Raw genomic sequence first — 19,468 nt, 5'->3', positions numbered from 1 at the left:
TGGGGTGGCACACACCTTTTAAAAACAGCCCTGTGGGAGGCAGGAAGAGCTCTGTAAGTTCAAGGCCATTCTGCTCTAAATCAAGTTCCAAGCCAGCCAGGGCTATACAATGAGGCGCTCTCTCTCTCTCTCTCTCTCTCTCTCTCTCTCTCTCTCTCTCTCTATATATATATATATATATATATATATATATATATATATATATATATATATATATAACAAGAGTTGTTGTGGTCATGGTGTTTCTTCACAGCAATAAAAACACTAACCAAGACACAATTCAATCATCCTTTTTCCTTTTCCAAAACGAAATGAAAGTTGTTCCTACATAACATTTAAGAGAATTCAGTTTCATGCGTTAACTAATAAACTCTTTAAAAAGTGTCATGGATGAAGGGTACAGTTGGGAGAGTGCAGCAGTGAGTTTAGGAGGGAGACTGGGAGAAAAATCAACCCAAATGAAATATATATGGGTCATGAATGTGACAGACATGGTGATACATGCCTTTAATCCCTTTGAAAGCAGAGGCAGTTGGATCTCCATGTGTTCCAAGCCAGTCAAGGGTTACTCAGTGAGATTCTGTCTAAAACAACAAATTCCACTACTACAACAACTAATAATGATGGTAACAGTCAAGATTCTTAGTTACAAGCAACAGAAACTAAATCTGATCTTTTAGGCAAAAAGAAATCACCTGGATTCCTGGAAGAGAATTCACAATATCTAGATGTAGCTGAAGGAACAAACTCGGAAAACGGGTAAGAATCATGGGATAGTGCCTCCTGAGTAATAAATAATACCCGAGCTTATCCTCAAACCTCTACACACACACACACACACACACACACACACACACACACACACACACACACAGACAGAGAGAGAAAACAGGTGAGAATCATGGGATAGTGCCTTCTGAGTAATAAATAATACCTGAGCTTATCCTCAAACCTCTACACACACACACACACACACACACACACACACACACACACACACACACACACACACGGCGGGGGACACGTGGAGGCCAGAGAACAACTTGCAGGAGTTAGTATACTTTTTTCACCATACTGGGTACCTTGGATTGTACTCAGTGAATAAAGGTGTTGAGCTATTTCACCGGACCTCAATGAGTACCTCTTGTGTCTAACACTGTTAGGGGCTACAAGGCACATCCTTGACCCCAAGAAGCTGCCAAGATACAATGAGCACTTTGTAGCAACTTAAGAAAGTAAATACTAAAAGTGGTTAATAATAGGTAAAGAGATTTCAGTGTTGTGCGAGGTCATACATAATAATTATCATTAGGATAAAGAGAAATTATGAACTTGTGGATATGAGCCCCTGACAGTAATTCTTCGGCATCACGAAATAAGACACATTCGGAGGATTCACTTCAGAGCTTTAAAACCAGGTCCTAAAAATGGGAGTTAAAATCAAAAAACCTCGAAGTGACTGCTCCCGGAACTTGTGTAGTGGGCTCCGAGTTGCCAGCCGGAGACTGTTTACGAGACACCCTCTCCGCCTTCTATTTCTCCTCTGGCCGCATGGGTGCCATGGCAACAGAGACAGGCTGTAACCTGGATTCCGGAAGCCAGACAGCTGGAGCGTGGAAACTATCCGGTCAAAGGATGCTGAGTCCTGAGCGCCTAGCTCTACCGGACTACGAGTATCTGGGTAGGGGGCTTCTTTCAGCTTGGGGAAAGGAAAGAAGTGACGAGTTAGGCGAAGGAGTGGGGAGGAGACAGGGGCGGAGCCTGAATGGTAGCGGGGTCTGGTTGGAATGGGGAGGGACAGAAAGAAAGGGCTCCAGGGCCTGACCCTGTAATGTAGGGCCAAACAAGGATGAAAAATTGCATTTATGGAGTGAAGAATGTCTGAACTATATGGACTAGCACTCAGGCAATGAGAATTGCGTTCGAAGTAGCACAGTTAAGAATCAGAGGCCCCAAACAGGGCTGTTATTGATAGGTTGGTAATGGAGCACACTTGGCATCTGAGGTGACACCAGTCATTTTGTGAATAATAATTTTGCCTTCATAGTGCGCTGTTATTTCGAGCTTTTCTCTTTCGTTAGGCACTGTGGTAAGCATTTTGCATACAGCATTCTTTGTTTGAATCTTATTAACAGATTTAGAAGGGGTTGCTGTTTTCTACTTTACAAATGGAGAAACTAAGGCTAAAGAGACAACTTGCATAAGACCACACAGTTAGATAGAGGTAGGATCATATTGGCCCGCTGCAGAACTTGACTCTTGACCTTGCTTTTGAGCTAAGGCTGTGTGGTAGTAAGTACTGTACTTTGTTAAGCACCTTGCAGTGAGTGTGTAAAGTGTTTGCTTATATGCACACATATCCACTTAAAAAGTCAGACTTAAATATGTAAAGGAATTTTAAGCTTATAGAAAATTGGACCGATAGTAGAGAGTTCTTTTTATCCTCTATATCTTCTACTTAGCTTCTTATTCTCCTTTTTTTTTTTTTGGTTTTTCGAGACAGGGTTTCTCTGTGTAGCTTTGCGCCTTTCCTGGAACTCACTCTGTAGTCCAGGCTGGCCTCGAACTCACAGAGATCCGCCTGCCTCTGCCTCCCGAGTGCTGGGATTAAAGGCGTGCGCCACCAATGCCCGGCTTATTCTCCTTTTTTTAAAAAAAATTCAGCCGGGCGGTGATGGCGCACGCCTTTAATCCCAGCACTCGGGAGGCAGAGCCAGGCAGATCTCTGTGAGTTCGAGGCCAGCCTGGTCTACCAAGTGAGCTCCAGGAAAGGCGCAAAGCTACACAGAGAAACCCTGTCTCAAAAACCAAAATTGGTTTTGAGACACGGTTTCTCTGTGTAGCCCTGGCTGTCCTGGAATTTGCTCTGTAGACCAGGCTGGTCTTGAACTCAGAGACCTGCCTGCTTCTGCCTCCTGAATGCTGAGATTACAGGCGTGCTCTATGTTCTTTTATGTACAGAATAATCTGCAGAAAGATGCACACAGAGCCAGTAACAGCAGTTTCCTCTATGGAACGTGCCAGACTTGGGGGAAAAGCTTTGTGTGTCTTTTTACTATAAATGTCTTCTTTTTTAAAATTCCCGTTTGTATGTATGTATCTGCTGTGTGTGTGTGCCTGCAGAGGTCAGAAGAGGCCCCTAGATCCCCTGGAGCTGGAGTTACAGGTACTATAAGCTGCATGCTGTGGGTGGTGGGATCCAAACTCAGGTCCTCTGGAAAGTATCACATGCTCTTAACTGCTAAGCTATCTCTCCATCCCCCAAAATAAATGTCTTTATATTTAAAAAATAATTTTGAAGTAACTTTTCGTATGATTAAGAAAATTTAATCATCTGCCAGGTGTGGTGATTCATGCCTTTGATTCCAGCACTCGGGAGGCAGAGGCAGGTGGATCTCTCTGAGTTCAAGGCCAGCCTGGACTACATACATAAGATTAGTGGTGGAAAGAGATGGGGGCAGGGAGACAGATGACTAGGTGAAGCACAGAGGATTTTTAGCACAATGAAATGATTCTGTTTTGTACCTTAATAGTGACTATATGGTACTATGAATTTGTCAAAATCCCGAAAACTGTACAACACAAAGAATGAACCCCAATGTAAACCATAGGCTTTTGGTAATCACAGTGAGCTAATATTCAACCACAAGAAATGTATCACGCTAACACAAGATATTAATAATAGAAGCTAAATAGAAGCCAAGGTGTGGTGGTGCATGCCTCTAATACCAGCCCTGGGGAAGCAGAGGCAGGTGGATCTGTGAGCTCTGAATTGGAGGCCAGCTTGGTCTGCACACACACACACACACACACACACTCTAAAATAAAAATATAAAATCTTAAGAAAATCAAGCTCAGTGGGTAAATGTGCTTGCTGCCAAGTCTGCCAACCTGAGTTTGATCCTTGCGACCCATGTGTGGAAAGTGAGAATTGACTCCCATGAGTTGTTCTTGGACCTCTACATGTATACTGTGTCAGTGTGCACTCTTATATACAAAAACACTGATACACAGAGACACACAGATACAGGTACAGACACACACATGAGGAGGCAGGGCTGGGGGTAACAATTGAATAACTAAATAATGAAAAACAACAACAAGGTGGATGGCTCCTGAGGAATGACTCCAGAGGTTGACCCCCCTCTGGACTACACACACACACACACACACACACACACACACACACACACTACATTCCCCCATACATGAAGTTGTGTTCATGCAAAATAAAAAAGTGATAAAAACATCTTCACATTAAAATTGATACTGATGCACGTAGTGACCACTGACTGCGGAAGGAGTTGTGCTGGATGAAATTGAGATTAAAGCCAAACAACCAAATCCTAGCAGGAAGTGTGTTGGGGTCCAGGTGATCAAGAGTGACTAGATCATGGCTTTTTACTCAGTGACAGCTGCTCAACTTTATTGAGAAAGGTATGAGGATCTGGTTGCTGGATTTGGTCAAAAAGGCCATTCCTAGAGCTCTCTTTAAGTCTGTTAAAGTAGCAGTGTGTCTCTTTTGGCCCTGTCCATGGTAAGAAGGAAAGGCCAAGAACATAAATTTTGACTACGGAAACAGTTTAGAGCTGAGCATGGTGGCACATACCTTTAATCCTACACTCGGGAGGATTAAAGCCAGAGGCAGGGAGTTTGAAGCCAGTCTGTTCTACATAGAGAATTCCAGGCTAGCCAGGGTTGCATAGTGAGACCCTGCCCCCCAGAAAACAAACAAACATGTTTATTTATCAGCCAAAATGTTATAGTTATTGTCTTAGTTAGGGTTACTATTGCTGTGATGAAACGCCATGACGAAAGCAACTTGGGGAGGAAAGGGTTTATTTGGCTCACAGTTCCATATAAGAGTTCATCATCAAAAGCGATGAGGACAGGAACTCAGGTAGGGCAGGAACCTGGAGGCAGGAACTGATGCAGAGACCATGGAGGAGTGCTGCTAACTGGCTTGGTTCCCCTGGATTGCTCAGCCTGCTTTCATACAGACCCCAGGACCACCAGCCCAGGGATGGCACCACCCACAATGGAGCTGAGCTTTCCCTCATCAATCACTAATTAACAACATGCCCTGCAGGCTTACCTATAGCCTACAGCTGCTTATAAAGGCATTTTCTCAATTGAGGTTCCCGCCTCAGATGATTTAGCTAGTGTCAAATTGACATAAAACTACTCAGCACAATTATAGCACAGATAATTTTATACCTAACACATAACAATATTAACAGATATACTCTTGCTAAAGGTTTTATGTATTTTGCTCATTTACCCACTACTCCATGAGGTGTGAAATATTTGACCATCCTAGTACCTTGTCAGTTCCTTGGATTTTTGCTATTTAAAGTACATATCACAGAGGCGTGGCATATTGGTAGACTGCTGCTTTGGGAACAGAAGTTGGTCTCTTTGTAAGTGACATAAGTGGAAGACTGATTTAGTGGCCGTGTTGACAGTGGTGAGCAGATTCATTGTCTCAGGGCACTTGAAAAGTTTCAGGGTTCATGGAATTCAACAACCTACTGTCGTGGAATCCTGGACAAATGTTCCTTTGGCTCTGTTGTGTAGTTAAAAGTCCAATTTTGCATCAGGACATTCATACTTCCTTGAGCAAAGTCGTGTTACTCATGACTTCCTCATGGTTCAGCAAGTTGGGTAACTGCTGAAACACATGTATTTTTACCTAAGAACTAGCCCTGCGGATTACAACATGGTCTCTCCTAGAGACATGCTGTTTTGAAGCATTCACTCTCAACATAATGACCATTAAGAGCCATGCCCTAGAAGCTGGGCATGGTGGGACATGCCCATAATTCCAGCACTGGGGCTGCTGGGGCCAGAGGATTCCGAATTTGAGATCAGTCTGGGCTACATAGTGAATCCTTGTCTCAAAGATTATTACAATGAATGAATAAATAAAATTTAAAAGCTGTTCTTTATAGGTTAGACCATACTTCCTGATTTAAGATTGTGAAACTTGTTTTTTTTTTAATTCATTTTGACTGACTTTTACAATTTATAAATTCACTTGCATGTATAGGCCTAGAAAAGAAAATACACATAGAGAACAAAATATTCAAAATATTATAGAGAGGAGAGTCTGTGGCATTCACTAAAATAAAAACAAAAATAAAGAACTAGAGCTGACTACCCTGGGAGGTACATTAGAACCTCTCTTTAGGATTATGGTATGGGGTACAGTGACGCCTGTAAGCGAATGCCTCTAGGCATCCTTTCCACCTGCTAGTAGGGATTGTATTTGAGTTTTTGACTATTTCTGAAGAAAGCAACTTTTCCTCGTGTTGGGTAAACTGATTTCTTTCCCACATTGACTTGGTGAATTTGGAACCTATAATCCTGGCCTGGCTTAGGGTCCTAAGGTCATCTGGAAAGGTCTTCACACTGGCAGACAGTGTAGCAATGGAAATTGTGTTGACATCTGGGCCAAAGAGAGGGCCAGTAAGGAGATGAAGAAGGACAGAATCTTCTGTGTAGACTTGAGAGATTCCTAGCCATATTAAAGCTACTTGTTAGAGGCCTATGCCAGCTGCTGAGGTGTGTCTTTATATCTGTTGGGTGTGGAGAACTCTAGAGCTGAAGGGAGTCTGTTCTGGACCCAGACTTAACACAGCCACCTAAGTGCTGACCTGAGAGTGGGTATGAGTGTGTGAGGTTCCTGTCTTACTCCACCTAGTTGTGGAAGTGCCTGCTTTCACTTGTGGTTCAAGCTGGCTCTTCTGTTTCTGTAGAGCTGGTTGGTCATGTGTGACATAATAGCTATCTCTAGGAAATCAGAAGTCAGAGGTCACACTCCTCCTTTGAGGTTTATGTATTTAGAAGAATTACAACGAATGACAGAATTTTTTTCTTTAATCTGTCATTTAAAATTTTTGTTACTTTTTTAGTGTGTATGTAAAGAAGGTGGGTGCATGGGTGTGGGTAGGTGTGCCAGTGTGCACATGTAGGGTCAGAGGCCAGCTTCTAGGAGTCAGTTTACTCCTTTCACCATGTGGGTCCTGGACATGCATGCACCTATGTGGGTGCATGTGAAAACACACACACACACACACACACACACACACACACACACACACACACTGATGCCAAGTGGCTAGTTAGTAAGTGGTGGAAAGAGGATTATATTTGAGCAATCTAGTTCATGTCTACATGGTTAAATTCTGCTATAAATACGGTTAGGGACTCCATCCAAAAGTGGAGTCCTCAACTATTACAGAGGCACATACAAGGATCCTTGGTGTGAAGTCATTTGACTCCAAAGGCTTCATTTAATATTTATGCCCATGAGGGGGCATCCTGGGAATCAGGATGGATCAAGAAATGCCAATATTCCAGGTCTCTCTTGTCACTGGACTCATCCTTGAGGACAGACAGTGAAGAAGGCAACTTCTAACCATTTGAGAGAATTCATTTCTTCCAATAGGGATCATTGTGCTTTGGGGTAGTTGGTGTGACTGTGAAGACTTCGCCTGCACTCTCTATGTCCTGGTTTTCTTCATCTGTGAAATGTGGATAGTAGAGCTGGTTGTGGTAGGGCATGCCTGTGGTCTCAGCACTCTGCATGCACAGGCAGGAGTGGGCGTTTGAGGGTAGCCTGCACTACCTTTGGAGGCAGCCAGGGCTACTAGAAAACTCAGCCTGGGGCATACAAACATTTAGTGCCACATTTGTGTCTACATTGTGAGAGGAGGGTATATGGAGAAGAGAAACGTATCCTTTCAGAGCACCTGTTCAGAGTAAGTAACAGATTTTCTCACTACAGTGTTATACAAATAGAGCCCATGTCCATGGCAACTATGAAAATGAGCCCTTCAGATTTCCTACTGTGGGGAGGGAAGGATTAATTCCCATCCCACCTTAGCTCTGAATCCAACACCTTGCTTATTGGGGATATCTTTCTGTATGCAGTGAATGTGTTGCTCTGATTGATTGATAAATAAAACGCTGATTGGCCAGTAGCCAGGCAGGAAGTATAGTATAGGTGGGATAAGAAGAAAGGAGAATTCTGGGAAGTGGAAGGCTGAGTTAGGAGACGCTGCTAGCTGCCACCACCATGAGAAGCAAGATGTAAAGTACTGGTAAGCCACAAGCCATGTGGCAACTTATAGATTAATAGAAATGGGTTAATTTAAGATATAAGAACTAGATAGCAAGAAGCCTGCCACAGCCATATAGTTTATAAGTAATATAAAGTCTCTGTGTGTTTACCTGGGTCTGAGCGGCTGCGAGCCTGAGCAGGACTGGAGAAAACTCCAATGACACTTGCTCACATGGTAGTCACACTCCCCGTGTGTTCCCTTCAGTCATTGACTGGGCCAGACAGACCAACTTGGATGGGAGGGGTCTCTCTGGGGGGTGACTTTGGTTGAGAACTCCCACTTGACTGGTCAGCCTCCCTGCCTCTCTCCTTTATTCATGACAGGCTTGCTTCGTGGTTGAGAAGCCCTTCCAGGCTCCCCTACCCCCTCTCGTTTTCAGTCCGAGTGTTTCCTCCGGAGCATCTCTCTCTTCATGTTAGCTCCTGTTTTGGTAGCTGTTCCTCAGAGTCCCTGAACTAAGACGATATCACAGCCATTGATACAGCTTTCTCCAGCCATGAAGTTGATGCAGTTTCTCTAAGTCTTGGCAAAGGTTCTGATGTGGAATTCATTCAACTTGGAAGACTTTTAAGTGTTTCTAATTTTTTTTTTTTTGTATTTGTTGATACCATAACATGAAATTTATTTGTCTGGCTGCCAAACACGTTAGTTTTTGCTTTTGAAGGAATCCTGATAAATTTATTTTTGTTTCACACATAATTAGTGAGACTTCAAACCCAATACTACATTATGTGTTTAGGTTGTTTCAGAAATGAAGTGGAATAAAATATAGGTGTTACACTGATTGTAAATCTTTGGGAACCAGATTGATATAAAACAAGTCACTTTAGCTCCAGAGCTGGTCTTCATCACCTCCCCTTTCTGTCCACTCCTTCCCTTCCTGAGTAGTCTAAAGCCAGTCCAAGTGTAAAGTATCTCCCGGCATACATGGAGATGGAACACACTCTTAAGTGACCAGAACACCGTGACACCATGGTGGAGTACACCGGGTGGTTCTGGAACCAGCCGCTCTCTTGGCTTTTTCCCGATTTGGTCAGCAGCTTCTCATTCAGGACAGGGGCAGCAGGCAGTTGCCTTGGTGGACTAGTTCAGGAATGTGCCCTTTGGAAGTGGTTCCTGAATATTCAGCCCACGCCCTCTTTTCTACCTTTCCTGAGGACTCTGTAGCTCATTGTTAGGGGAGTGGGAGGAGCAGATGAATTCCAGGGCTTGTAGTTTCTGACCCTTGGTCACTTCCATTTCTCCAAAAAAAAGTTGCAGAGTGATTTCATTGTTATTCCAGAAAGAGTTCTTTAAAAATTTCTTACCCAGTATATCATTTATATATTCAAGTAATAATAAAGTCTTTCAAGCTCTGTCCAAAAGTTGGCAACCATTTTTCTTTTTCTTTTTCTCTTGCATGCATATGATATTTGCCTAGGGAAGCTGAGTAGGAAACTGGCGTTTTCAAAGGTACTTACTGTTCAGAAGAGACATTCATGAGCCTCTCTTCCTGTTCTCATCAGTTACCTCAGTTTCCCTCTTGGATCCTTGGTTAACATCTGTTTCTTGTTAGAATGTAAGCCATGAGGGCAGGCTTTTCTCGGTATCCCTAATGTTAGTGTAGTGGTTGGCCCAAGTGAAGTGCTCAGTTGTTGAATCAATGGTTTGCTTCAAGCAGCAGAATACGTTTAAAAATAAATGGAGGGAGGAATCTAGTTTAGCAAACAGTTACTGAATCCTACCACATGAAGAGACACTATGTCCCCACCCCTTTTTGATGGATTAAAAAAAAAAGGCTGAGTGATAAAAATCTGCCCCGGATGCTTTTGGCTTTAAACTCTGAGTATACCTAAGCGTAATTTCTTGGTTGATAACAGTTTCTACACCTTGGTTACCCAACCATAAGATTTAATCAGTGTTTTAAAGCTGATGTTTTAAGAAGGAAAGAAGGGTTGTACAGTTTTGGGGCCATCTCCTGGAGATCCCGTCCTTCAGCTGTGCGAGTGCTGTGCTCTGACTGAGGAGAATTACGCTTGTCAAGTAATCCAGTCCTCTTCTGGCTCAGGTCCCCCTTGTACCACTTCCCTAGCAGCTGTAGGAAATAGCTCATTCTATGATTGGAATTTCAAGTCAAAACACGTTTATCTGAACAGAATTTTAATGATTTATCAAAGAGAGGAGGGATTTTCCCAAACACATCTGAATTTACCAAATTACTGGTCCCATTAAGTGTGGTCTTCTTAAATGAAGCAATCACTGCTGAAATCATCAAATATATTTTTCATAACAAGCTTTTTGAATAAGTTTTGTTTGATTAGCAGAAGACCACTAAAAGTAAGTATTGTTTAAAAAGGCACTTTCTGGGGCTCGTTCTTTTTCCTCACTGAATTAGCTTTTAAAAGCTCACTTCTTTGGAGAGAGTAGGAGCCTTTTCCCTGGCTGTCCTATTGTGTAGCTCAAGGTCTTGTTAATACTATTATCTGGCCCGAGATTACAGGTGATCCTGATAATTCGGATTCAGCTTCTGTAATCGCAAATAGAAATCTGCTTGTGCCTCAGGATGTCACCAGGTGTCTATTAAATTCAGGCTTCCCTCACCTGGGATGACTCTCTAAGCCCCAGTAAACAGGCACAGACATCTGCAGAGACAGGGCTGTGCACATTTTGGGTTTTTTGTTGTTGTTGTTTGTTTTGTTTTTGGGAAGTGTCTCATGTAGCCCAGGTTGGCCTTGAATTGGATACATAGTTGAGGATGACAGTTAACTCCTTCTTGATCCCTTCTATCTCCACCTCCCAAATGCTGGGGTGCTCCATTCCCCATTGCCTTAGGGGAAAAAAATCTTGTGGCAGAATGCCTCCTGTGGCCAACTTACGTACAGTGTGCTCTAAATGGAAAATTATGTATTTTAAAATAGGCATGTTTGAAACAATAACATTTTTGAATGTGAAATGTACCAAAGGCCACATGTCTTTGGCTTTGTTTGTCAAATGAAGAGGCGGTGGCCAGAACCACTGGGCGCCATGGTTCTCATGCCCCAAAGTCCTGAAGTTGACAGATAAGCAGATGACAGCACAAAGAAGTGCAGCCCATGAGAAAGGGAGTCTGGGCACTTGGGCTGCCCTCCTTTTTCTCTCTGTGGAGTTCTTCCCAGCTTTGCTCCTTCTGTCTCATCTTAGATTCCCAAAAAGGAGAGATTAAATGCGTCTGGTATTTCAGCATGTTCACCGCACCGACAACATGAGGCTAGCACTCAGGCCACTGTTCCGCCTGTCATATGGAAGGAACTGCCTTTCAGAGGAGATTATAATTGTGTATGTAGCCACACAAATGCACATTCTGCCTGGAGGAAAATGCAGAGAAGAGGAGGCCGTGCGCTGCCACTCAGGTCTCTTTGTGGAAGGCTGCATAAGAAGCCTTTACATGCCATAGTCACCTCTTTGGGGCTTAATGAGTCATCTTTGTGTGTTAGCTACTTAAAAGAAAAAAGAAAAAAGGAAAGAAGAAATGCACTCTCCCCCAAGTGAACTGCTTTTATTAGTCCTGCAGCTATGTCTTCGGGTTTTGAATATTCCTGATGACGTCATTTACAATGCTGGTGCACAGACAGTGCACAAAACATTCAGCCTTTAAGTATCCAGACGAACTTAAAGAGACGAATTTAGAAAAAATGTTAACAATACTCTTTAAACAGTGAACACATGCACTTAACCAACATGCACAACCTTAGTCTTCTGGGAATGTGATGGATTGAAAGTTGGCCAGAGCAAACACTGAAAGTTCAATGTCCTTGAATTATATACAGTTCAGACTTGAGGTTGTGGTCTCGTAATCCCAAGCAGTATGTTCAGCTTAGGTAGAAAATATGGGTTTACTGTGTGAATAAATTATTATGCTCTTTGAGCTATAGGATTTTACCTGTGAAGATGAAAATGCCAAAAGAAATGTTGCCACCTACCTCACAATAATGTGGGGAGATCGAGAGGATAATCATGGGGAATTTATAGGGATGGTGTTTTGTAAATATAAAATTCTGCTTTTGTTTTTGTTGACCAAATTTTCCCCAACAAATAGAGTTGATAAGAGCTGCCTCACAAAGGCAGAGAAATAAATTAATATAAGCCAGGAATCTTGAAAGTGAACCATTGAATGAGACCTAAATTGTCTTTCTAGATAGTCTATAAACCATCAGACCTGCTGTTTAGACACATGATTGCTTTGTAAGGTCTCACAGATGTGGCGAAGACTTGGCCCTTATGCAGGGGATGGTGATCACAAAGGTCAATGAAAATGAGCTAGACCTTCAGGGAGAGTGGCTCTGCTTTTTTCCCTTCAAGGTTATACTACAAATATTCTCTGGAGTCTTGTTCATCTTTTCCTTGTCCGGACATTGGGAGGTTTTGGCCTGTGCTCTTTAATAGATATTTGTTTTTTTAATCTCATATTTCTAAAGCAGCAACAAATTACAAGAAGTAGTTGATTGGTCTTACATTGTGAAATTTTTCTTTCTCTTAGTGTGGTGAGAGAAAATCACTGTGGTTGAGAGATTTAACAACAGGCTCGCCACCTTGAAAGTTCTCAGGCTCAGCCAATTAATAACAGCAGCTTTTGTTTTACATAAGGAGGCTTACCAGGAAACAATCTATATTTGTTTTTCTTGTTGATTTTATTTTTTAAATGACATGTATATATGTATATCTGTGTGTGGGTTTGTGCACATTAGTGTAGTACTGATTTGAGGCCAGAAGGGGGCGTCAGATTCCTGGATCTAGAGTTACAGACACTTGTGATATACCTGATGTGGGTGCTGGAACTGAACTCAGAACCTTTGCAAAAGCAGGAAGCTCTCTTAACCCTGAAGCCATCTCTCAGTCCCCAATTTATATTTTTAAATGACAGAATTATTACTGAAATATCTTCTTCTACTTTTGTAGTTATTTTCATAATATTTTGGGCAGCAATCCCTGAGAAGACTCCTAAGGATCCTTTACAAGAGTTCATCTTTTATTTCCAATTATAGTTAGTAGTATTTGGGTACTTCATTTCTGAGGTCTTATTTTCATTAGATGACATATTAAGGGGAAAGGCTATTTTATTTAAATTCTAAATCTGAGGCAAGATTCATGCCTTTTTATTATTTATTTATTTTTAAAGAAGCAGCATCTTATTTTAAAATTATTTTTATTTTAGTATGTGTTTTGCCTGCATTTATGTGTGTGTGGTGTCTGTATGTGGTACCCACGGAGGCAAGGAGAGGGCATTGGAACCCTGGAACTGGAGTTATAGATGGTGTGAGCCACCATGTGGGTGTGAGGAACTGAACCTAGGTCCTCTGCAAGAGCATCAGGTGCTCCTAACCACCGAACCACTTCTTTAGCTTCTTTTCTTCTTTTAAACACAGACTCTAAGGCAGGCACGGTGGTTCAGCAGTACAGCAGCCGCAACAGTGTGTTAAGTGAAAATGGGCCCAAACCGGCGCCCTTGCTGACTGGAGGGACTGATATCGGAGATAGAGGAGATGATGGCAGTGCCATTGTGTCTTCACAGCAGGTTCATCTTACTTTTCATCTTACTTGCAGAAATAGATTCAGGACATGTGACTTGCCCAAGGTCACTGAGTGAGATGTGTGGAGCTGAAGTTTGAATGAAATGTATCTAACTCCAGCACTTGGGAGGCAGAGGCAGGCAGATCCCTGAGTTTGAGGTCATCCTGGTCTACAGAGTTCTTAGACAGCCAAAGCTATACAGAGAAACCCCGTCTTGAATAAACAAACAAGCAAATAAATAAATAAACATAGAAAAAAAGAAAGAAAGAAATTTATCTGACTCCAAAGTAGTATTGGTAGGTGCTTAGATTTCTTTCAAATTCTGTTATTTCTAAAGGCTTTTTCCTACTTAGTTTTTTCTGTTCAGTTCAGTAAGGTTTTTTTTTTTCCAGTAAAGATTTAAGTGTCATCAGACTGAGTAAGTGATATTTAGGTATATATGTGTGTGTGTGTGTGTGTGTGTGTGTGTGTGTGTGTGTGTGTATGTACATATATGCATACAATAACAACTAATGAAAAACAAGGCCATGAATTTGAAAGAGAACAGGGAAGAGTGTATGGGAGAGTTTGGATGGAGGAAAGGGAAGGGGGAAATGTAATTATGTTATAATCTAAAAAAAAATGATTTAAATATAGAATTTCAATTTATTTTTCATAGAATATATTGTATGTTCCCTAGATTCTTTGGTAAAATATATAAGAATATAACTCAGCTTTTGGTATGCTGAAAATGATGTGTTATTGTGTGTGTGTATGTGTGTGCGCATGTACATACACACATGCTATCATACATGTGTGAAGGCTGGACAACTTTGTGGGATTGATTTTCTCCTTCCACCTTTATTTGTATGTGGGGTGGCTGGAGTGAGAAATGTCCTCCATGGGCTCAGGTATTTGGCTAGAAACAAGCTTTTCTAACTTAAATTATCCCATTTATCTTTAACTACATTTTGCCTCTGGGCTTTTTACCTTTCTTTATTCTGTGTATCTTTATTTCTTTCTTACTCCGTGGCTGGCTATGTGACTGTGTGGCTGTGTGGCTTTGTGGCTGTGTGGCTAGCCCCTGGCATCCTCTCCTTCTACTTTTCTCGCTCCCAGTTCTTCCCTAGATTTCTCCTGCCTGCCAGCCCTGCCTATTCCTTTCTCCTCCTAGCTATTGGACACTCATGTCTTTATTTGACCAATCAGATGTTTTAGACAGGCAAAGTAACACAGCTTTACAGAGTTAAACAAATGCAACATAAAAGAATGCAACACATTTTTGCATCATTGAACAAATATTCCACAGAATAAACGTGAATGTAACACATCTTAAGCTAATATTCCACAACAATTACTACCTTATCTACCTTATCTTTTGAGACAGAGTCTCTTCCTGGACCCAGAGCACACAGTTTGCTAAGCTGTCTGGCAGGTGAGCTCTGGGTGTATGCCCGTCGCTGTCTCTCCATTCACCTCAGTGCCATGGTTACAGGTGTGCATGAACACTCTTGGCTTTTATGTGAGTGCAGGAAATCTAAACTTGTGTTCTCATTTTTGCACAAAAAGCATTTTATTGACTGAGCCATCTTCCTACTGTCCCTAATTCCAGAACTTTTATCATCTCTCCAAAAAACCTCATACTAAGTTTTACCCCCAACCAACTCCTGGCGACCACTAATCTAACTTTCTATCTCTTTTGGATATTTCTTTTGAAGTCTGAGCATGTTTTCATGTTCATGCATGTTGTGGAATGTTTTCAGGACTTCATTCACTGTTATAGCTGAATAATATTTGACTGTATGGTCTAACACATTTTGAGTACTTGTTTGTCAGTGGATAGATAATTTGGATTATTTTTACTTTTTGAACATTATGAAACTAATTGCCTAAACCAAGTTCATAGAGATTTATAATTTTTTTTATTCTGAGAGTTTTATGGTACTGACTTTACATTTAGGCCTGTGGTCCATTTTGGGTTAATTTTTATATGTAGTTTGAGGTAGGAACTAGGTATAAATTAATGGGGCTTCCTTGCTATGGATGCTGAGTCTGGTTGCCTGGATGTGGGATGGCAGTGTAGAACTGTTGAAAATTTGGACTGAAGGTAAACTTACCTATCCTAGATGAGGTAGACTACTTAAGCAAAGTCAGTTTTCTGAACAGAGATTTCTGGAAGTTTGCAGGTGTTTTATTCTGGATAGCACTGGCATGGGCTGGAGAGAAGCTGCCTGCTTTAGCTGTCCCACAGCTCATGTGCTGCTCCCTTTGCTCATTTTCTGCTCTAGTTCAGAATGCAGCATCTGAGAAGGAAATAGAGCCACCATCATTCCTAAAGTTAGTGTTTCCCGGCCAGTCGATGGAAGATGAGTTAAAAACATCTTAATGTAAGTTGTGTGAAATTCTAAGAAGTTGATTTATGGTCATCTATGTTATAGTCAGGTTTTTATCAATTAATTAGTGTTAGTCATGACCATCTTAAGCTTTCTTTGTGCATTATCCTAATGCTGTAATTCAGTGGAAATAGTTATACTGTGAGGTTGACAAACTGTGTGACCTTGGGCAGTGTCATTTATAAGATGGAGATAATCTGACTCCTAGATTGATTGTGAGGAGGTTCAAAGAGATAATGTATGTGGGAGTATTTGGTAGTAACTTTTCTTTTTCTTTTTTCTTTCTTTTTTTTTTTTTGAGACAGGGTTTCTCTGTGTAGTTTTGCGCCTTTCCTGGAACTCACTCTGTAGTCCAGGCTGGCTTCGAACGCACAAAGATCCGCCTGCCTCTGCCTCCCGAGTCCTGGGATTAAAGGCATGCACCACCACCACCCGGCTGGTAGTAACTTTTCAGGAGCAATTAAAATGTTACTGTTTAAGTTGTGAAAGTTGTTAGCCCGTTCACTAGACTGTGAGCCCTGAGGACAGGAGTGCGTGTCTTCTGGAGGGTGTGTGACATGCCATGTCTTCTGGATGGTGTGTGACATGCCATGTCTTCTGGATGGTGTGTGACATGCCATGTCTTCTGGATGGTGTCTGTGATGCCGTGTCTTCTGGATGGTGTCTGTGATGCCGTGTCTTCTGGATGGTGTGTGACATGCCATGTCTTCTGGATGGTGTCTGTGATGCCATGTCTTCTGGATGGTGTCTGTGATGCCGTGTCTTCTGGATGGTGTGTGACATGCCATGTCTTCTGGATGGTGTCTGTGATGCCGTGTCTTCTGGATGGTGTGTGACATGCCATGTCTTCTGGATGGTGTCTGTGATGCCATGTCTTCTGGATGGTGTGTGACATGCCATGTCTTCTGGATGGTGTCTGTGATGCCATGTCTTCTGGATGGTGTGTGACATGCCATGTCTTCTGGATGGTGTGTGACATGCCATGTCTTCTGGATGGTGTCTGTGATGCCGTGTCTTCTGGATGGTGTGTGACATGCCATGTCTTCTGGATGGTGTCTGTGATGCCATGTCTTCTGGATGGTGTGTGACATGCCATGTCTTCTGGATGGTGTCTGTGATGCCATGTCTTCTGGATGGTGTGTGACATGCCATGTCTTCTGGATGGTGTCTGTGATGCCGTGTCTTCTGGATGGTGTGTGACATGCCATGTCTTTTGGATGGTGTCTGTGATGCCATGTCTTCTAGATGGTGTCTGTGATGCCATGTCTTCTGGATGGTGTCTGACATGCCATGTCTTCTGGATGGTGTCTGTGATGCCATGTCTTCTGGATGGTGTGTGACATGCCATGTCTTCTGGATGGTGTCTGTGATGCCATGTCTTCTGGATGGTGTGTGACATGCCATGTCTTCTGGATGGTGTGTGACATGCCATGTCTTCTGGATGGTGTCTGTGATGCCGTGTCTTCTGGATGGTGTCTGACATGCCGTGTCTTCTGGATGGTGTCTGTGATGCCATGTCTTCTGGATGGTGTCTGTGATGCCATGTCTTCTGGATGGTGTGTGACATGCCATGTTTCTGGATGGTGTGTGACATGCCATGTCTTCTGGACTTGTGCCATTGTATCCTCCATTTCTACACACAGCAACAGGCTAATGGGTTTTCTGGTTGAATACTTGTTAGCCTGATTAATCCAATCCCTTCATTTATACTTTCTAGAAAAATTATATGGTTTAAACAGAGTAGGAAGCAGTGTATGGTGGCTCACATCTGTAATCCAAGCACTCAAGAAGTGAGGCAGGAGGATTGCCACAAACTCCAGAATAAGTTCTAGAGCAGCTTGTACAACAGACTAAGATGCTGTCAAAATGTAAAATGGGGTAAGAGAGTTTACCGCTTTTTCAGAGGACCCAGGTTCAGGGATTGGAACCTACATCATAGTTCACCCGTAATTCCAGTTTCAGGGGATATTATGACTTCTCCTGCTCTCCTTGGCTCCTGCACACACATGGAGTGCACTCAGATACACTCGGGCATTCATACACAGATACATAAAATACAGTAAGTCTCAGAAAAACACCTTAAGCCGGGTGGTGATGGCGCACGCCTTTAATCCCAGCACTGGGGAGGCAGAGGCAGGCGGATCTCTGTGAGTTCGAGGTCAGCCTGGTCTACACAGTGAGTTCCAGGAAAGGTGCAAAGCTACACAGAGAAACCCTGTCTCAAAAAACAAAAACACAAACAAACAAACAAAAAACAAAAACAAAAAAAAAGAAAGAAAGAGAAACACCTTAAATAAATGCCAGAAAGGAAGTTATTTTTCTTTTGAGGATAGACAGAGTGGAGTGTTATACTCCAAGCTACCAGAAAAAGGTTTGGGCTTCTATTATCCTGTCTATCCTAGCTATGGATTTGGTCCCTTTTCTCAGAATCTCTGGAGACTGAAGAAACTTTTATCTCTTCAGGTAAATAAGGGACATCACTCATTATACTTAGTTCTATTTAAGTACTCTCTAGAAGACTCAAAAGATTTTGCTTATATTTTATAATTTAATCATATGACCAAAGCAGCTACAAGAGAAGCTGAGAAATGTGATCTTTACCTGAATTTGTGTTTGCCTGTGTGTGTGTGTGTGTGTGTGTGTGTGTGTGTGTGTGTGTGTGTGTTGTGAAGGGAAAATGATTTATAAAAGAAAACATCACCAAGCATGATGGCACATGTCTTTATGTGCACTTGGGAGGCAGAGGTCAGCCTGGTCAACATAGCAAGTTCCAGGCTTGCTTGTCTGTGATGCCATGTCTTCTGGATGGTGTCTGACAGGGCAATAAAACCCTGTCATCAATAATAATAATAAAATAAGAAAAAATACTTGTAAATTTACATAATCTGTGGTAGAGCCTGGTATTTGAAAACTCTAGCAATGTCTTTAACTTTAGATACATATTCTAATTTGTATCTGGAGATTTGAGGAACAAGAGATGAAATAAAAGAGAATATATATTCATAGAGAAATATTAAATTATTTTGATCAAAATAAAAATTTAAGGTTTCTAGCAGAAAACAAAATCAATATTTATTTATTTATTTGTTTGTTTTTTGTTTTTTGAGACAAGGTTTCTCTGTTTAGTCCTGGCTGTCCTGTAACTAGCTCTATAGACCAGGCTGGCCTCGAACTCACAGAGGTCTACCTGCCTCTGCCTCCCAAGTGTTGGGATTAAAGACGTGTGCCACCACCACCTGGCAATCAATATTTATGAAAAGAAATATTTATTATCTCATAAGAGAATATGTAATAAAATTATGAGAAATATAGTACCAACTAAAGTTTTAAAAGGCAGAAAAATGAAAAAGGAAAAAAATCATAGAAAATGGAGAAGTAAATAGTTGGGCTCAGTTTGAACCCTCTGTGTGCACGTGTTCTTAGTTCCTTTTTCTTTAGCTTTTT

General features: G+C 41.9%; 1 protein-coding gene across 4 annotated transcripts in view; it reads left to right on the top strand.

Annotated features, from left to right (window-relative positions):
* Positions 1-653: 653 nt before the first annotated feature.
* The window catches only part of Cstpp1 (centriolar satellite-associated tubulin polyglutamylase complex regulator 1), a 164,581-nt gene continuing 145,766 nt past the window's right edge, over positions 654-19,468 (top strand). For 2 of the 4 annotated variants that reach the window (XM_059260914.1, XM_059260913.1), the window contains exon 1: positions 1,528-1,681. In XM_059260914.1, coding sequence (XP_059116897.1) covers positions 1,552-1,681 — 130 coding nt within the window. In that variant the 5' untranslated portion in view covers positions 1,528-1,551. Of the gene's footprint in view, positions 760-1,527; positions 1,682-19,468 lie in introns of those variants that run through there. The other 2 variants (XM_059260916.1, XM_059260915.1) reach the window with 2 other exon arrangements.

The sequence above is a fragment of the Peromyscus eremicus genome, chromosome 4, assembly GCF_949786415.1.
Source record: "Peromyscus eremicus chromosome 4, PerEre_H2_v1, whole genome shotgun sequence".
Classification (NCBI taxonomy): domain Eukaryota; kingdom Metazoa; phylum Chordata; class Mammalia; order Rodentia; family Cricetidae; genus Peromyscus; species Peromyscus eremicus.
The sequence above is the reverse complement of the archived record's forward strand: the minus strand, read 5'-3'. Positions and strand labels throughout refer to the sequence as shown.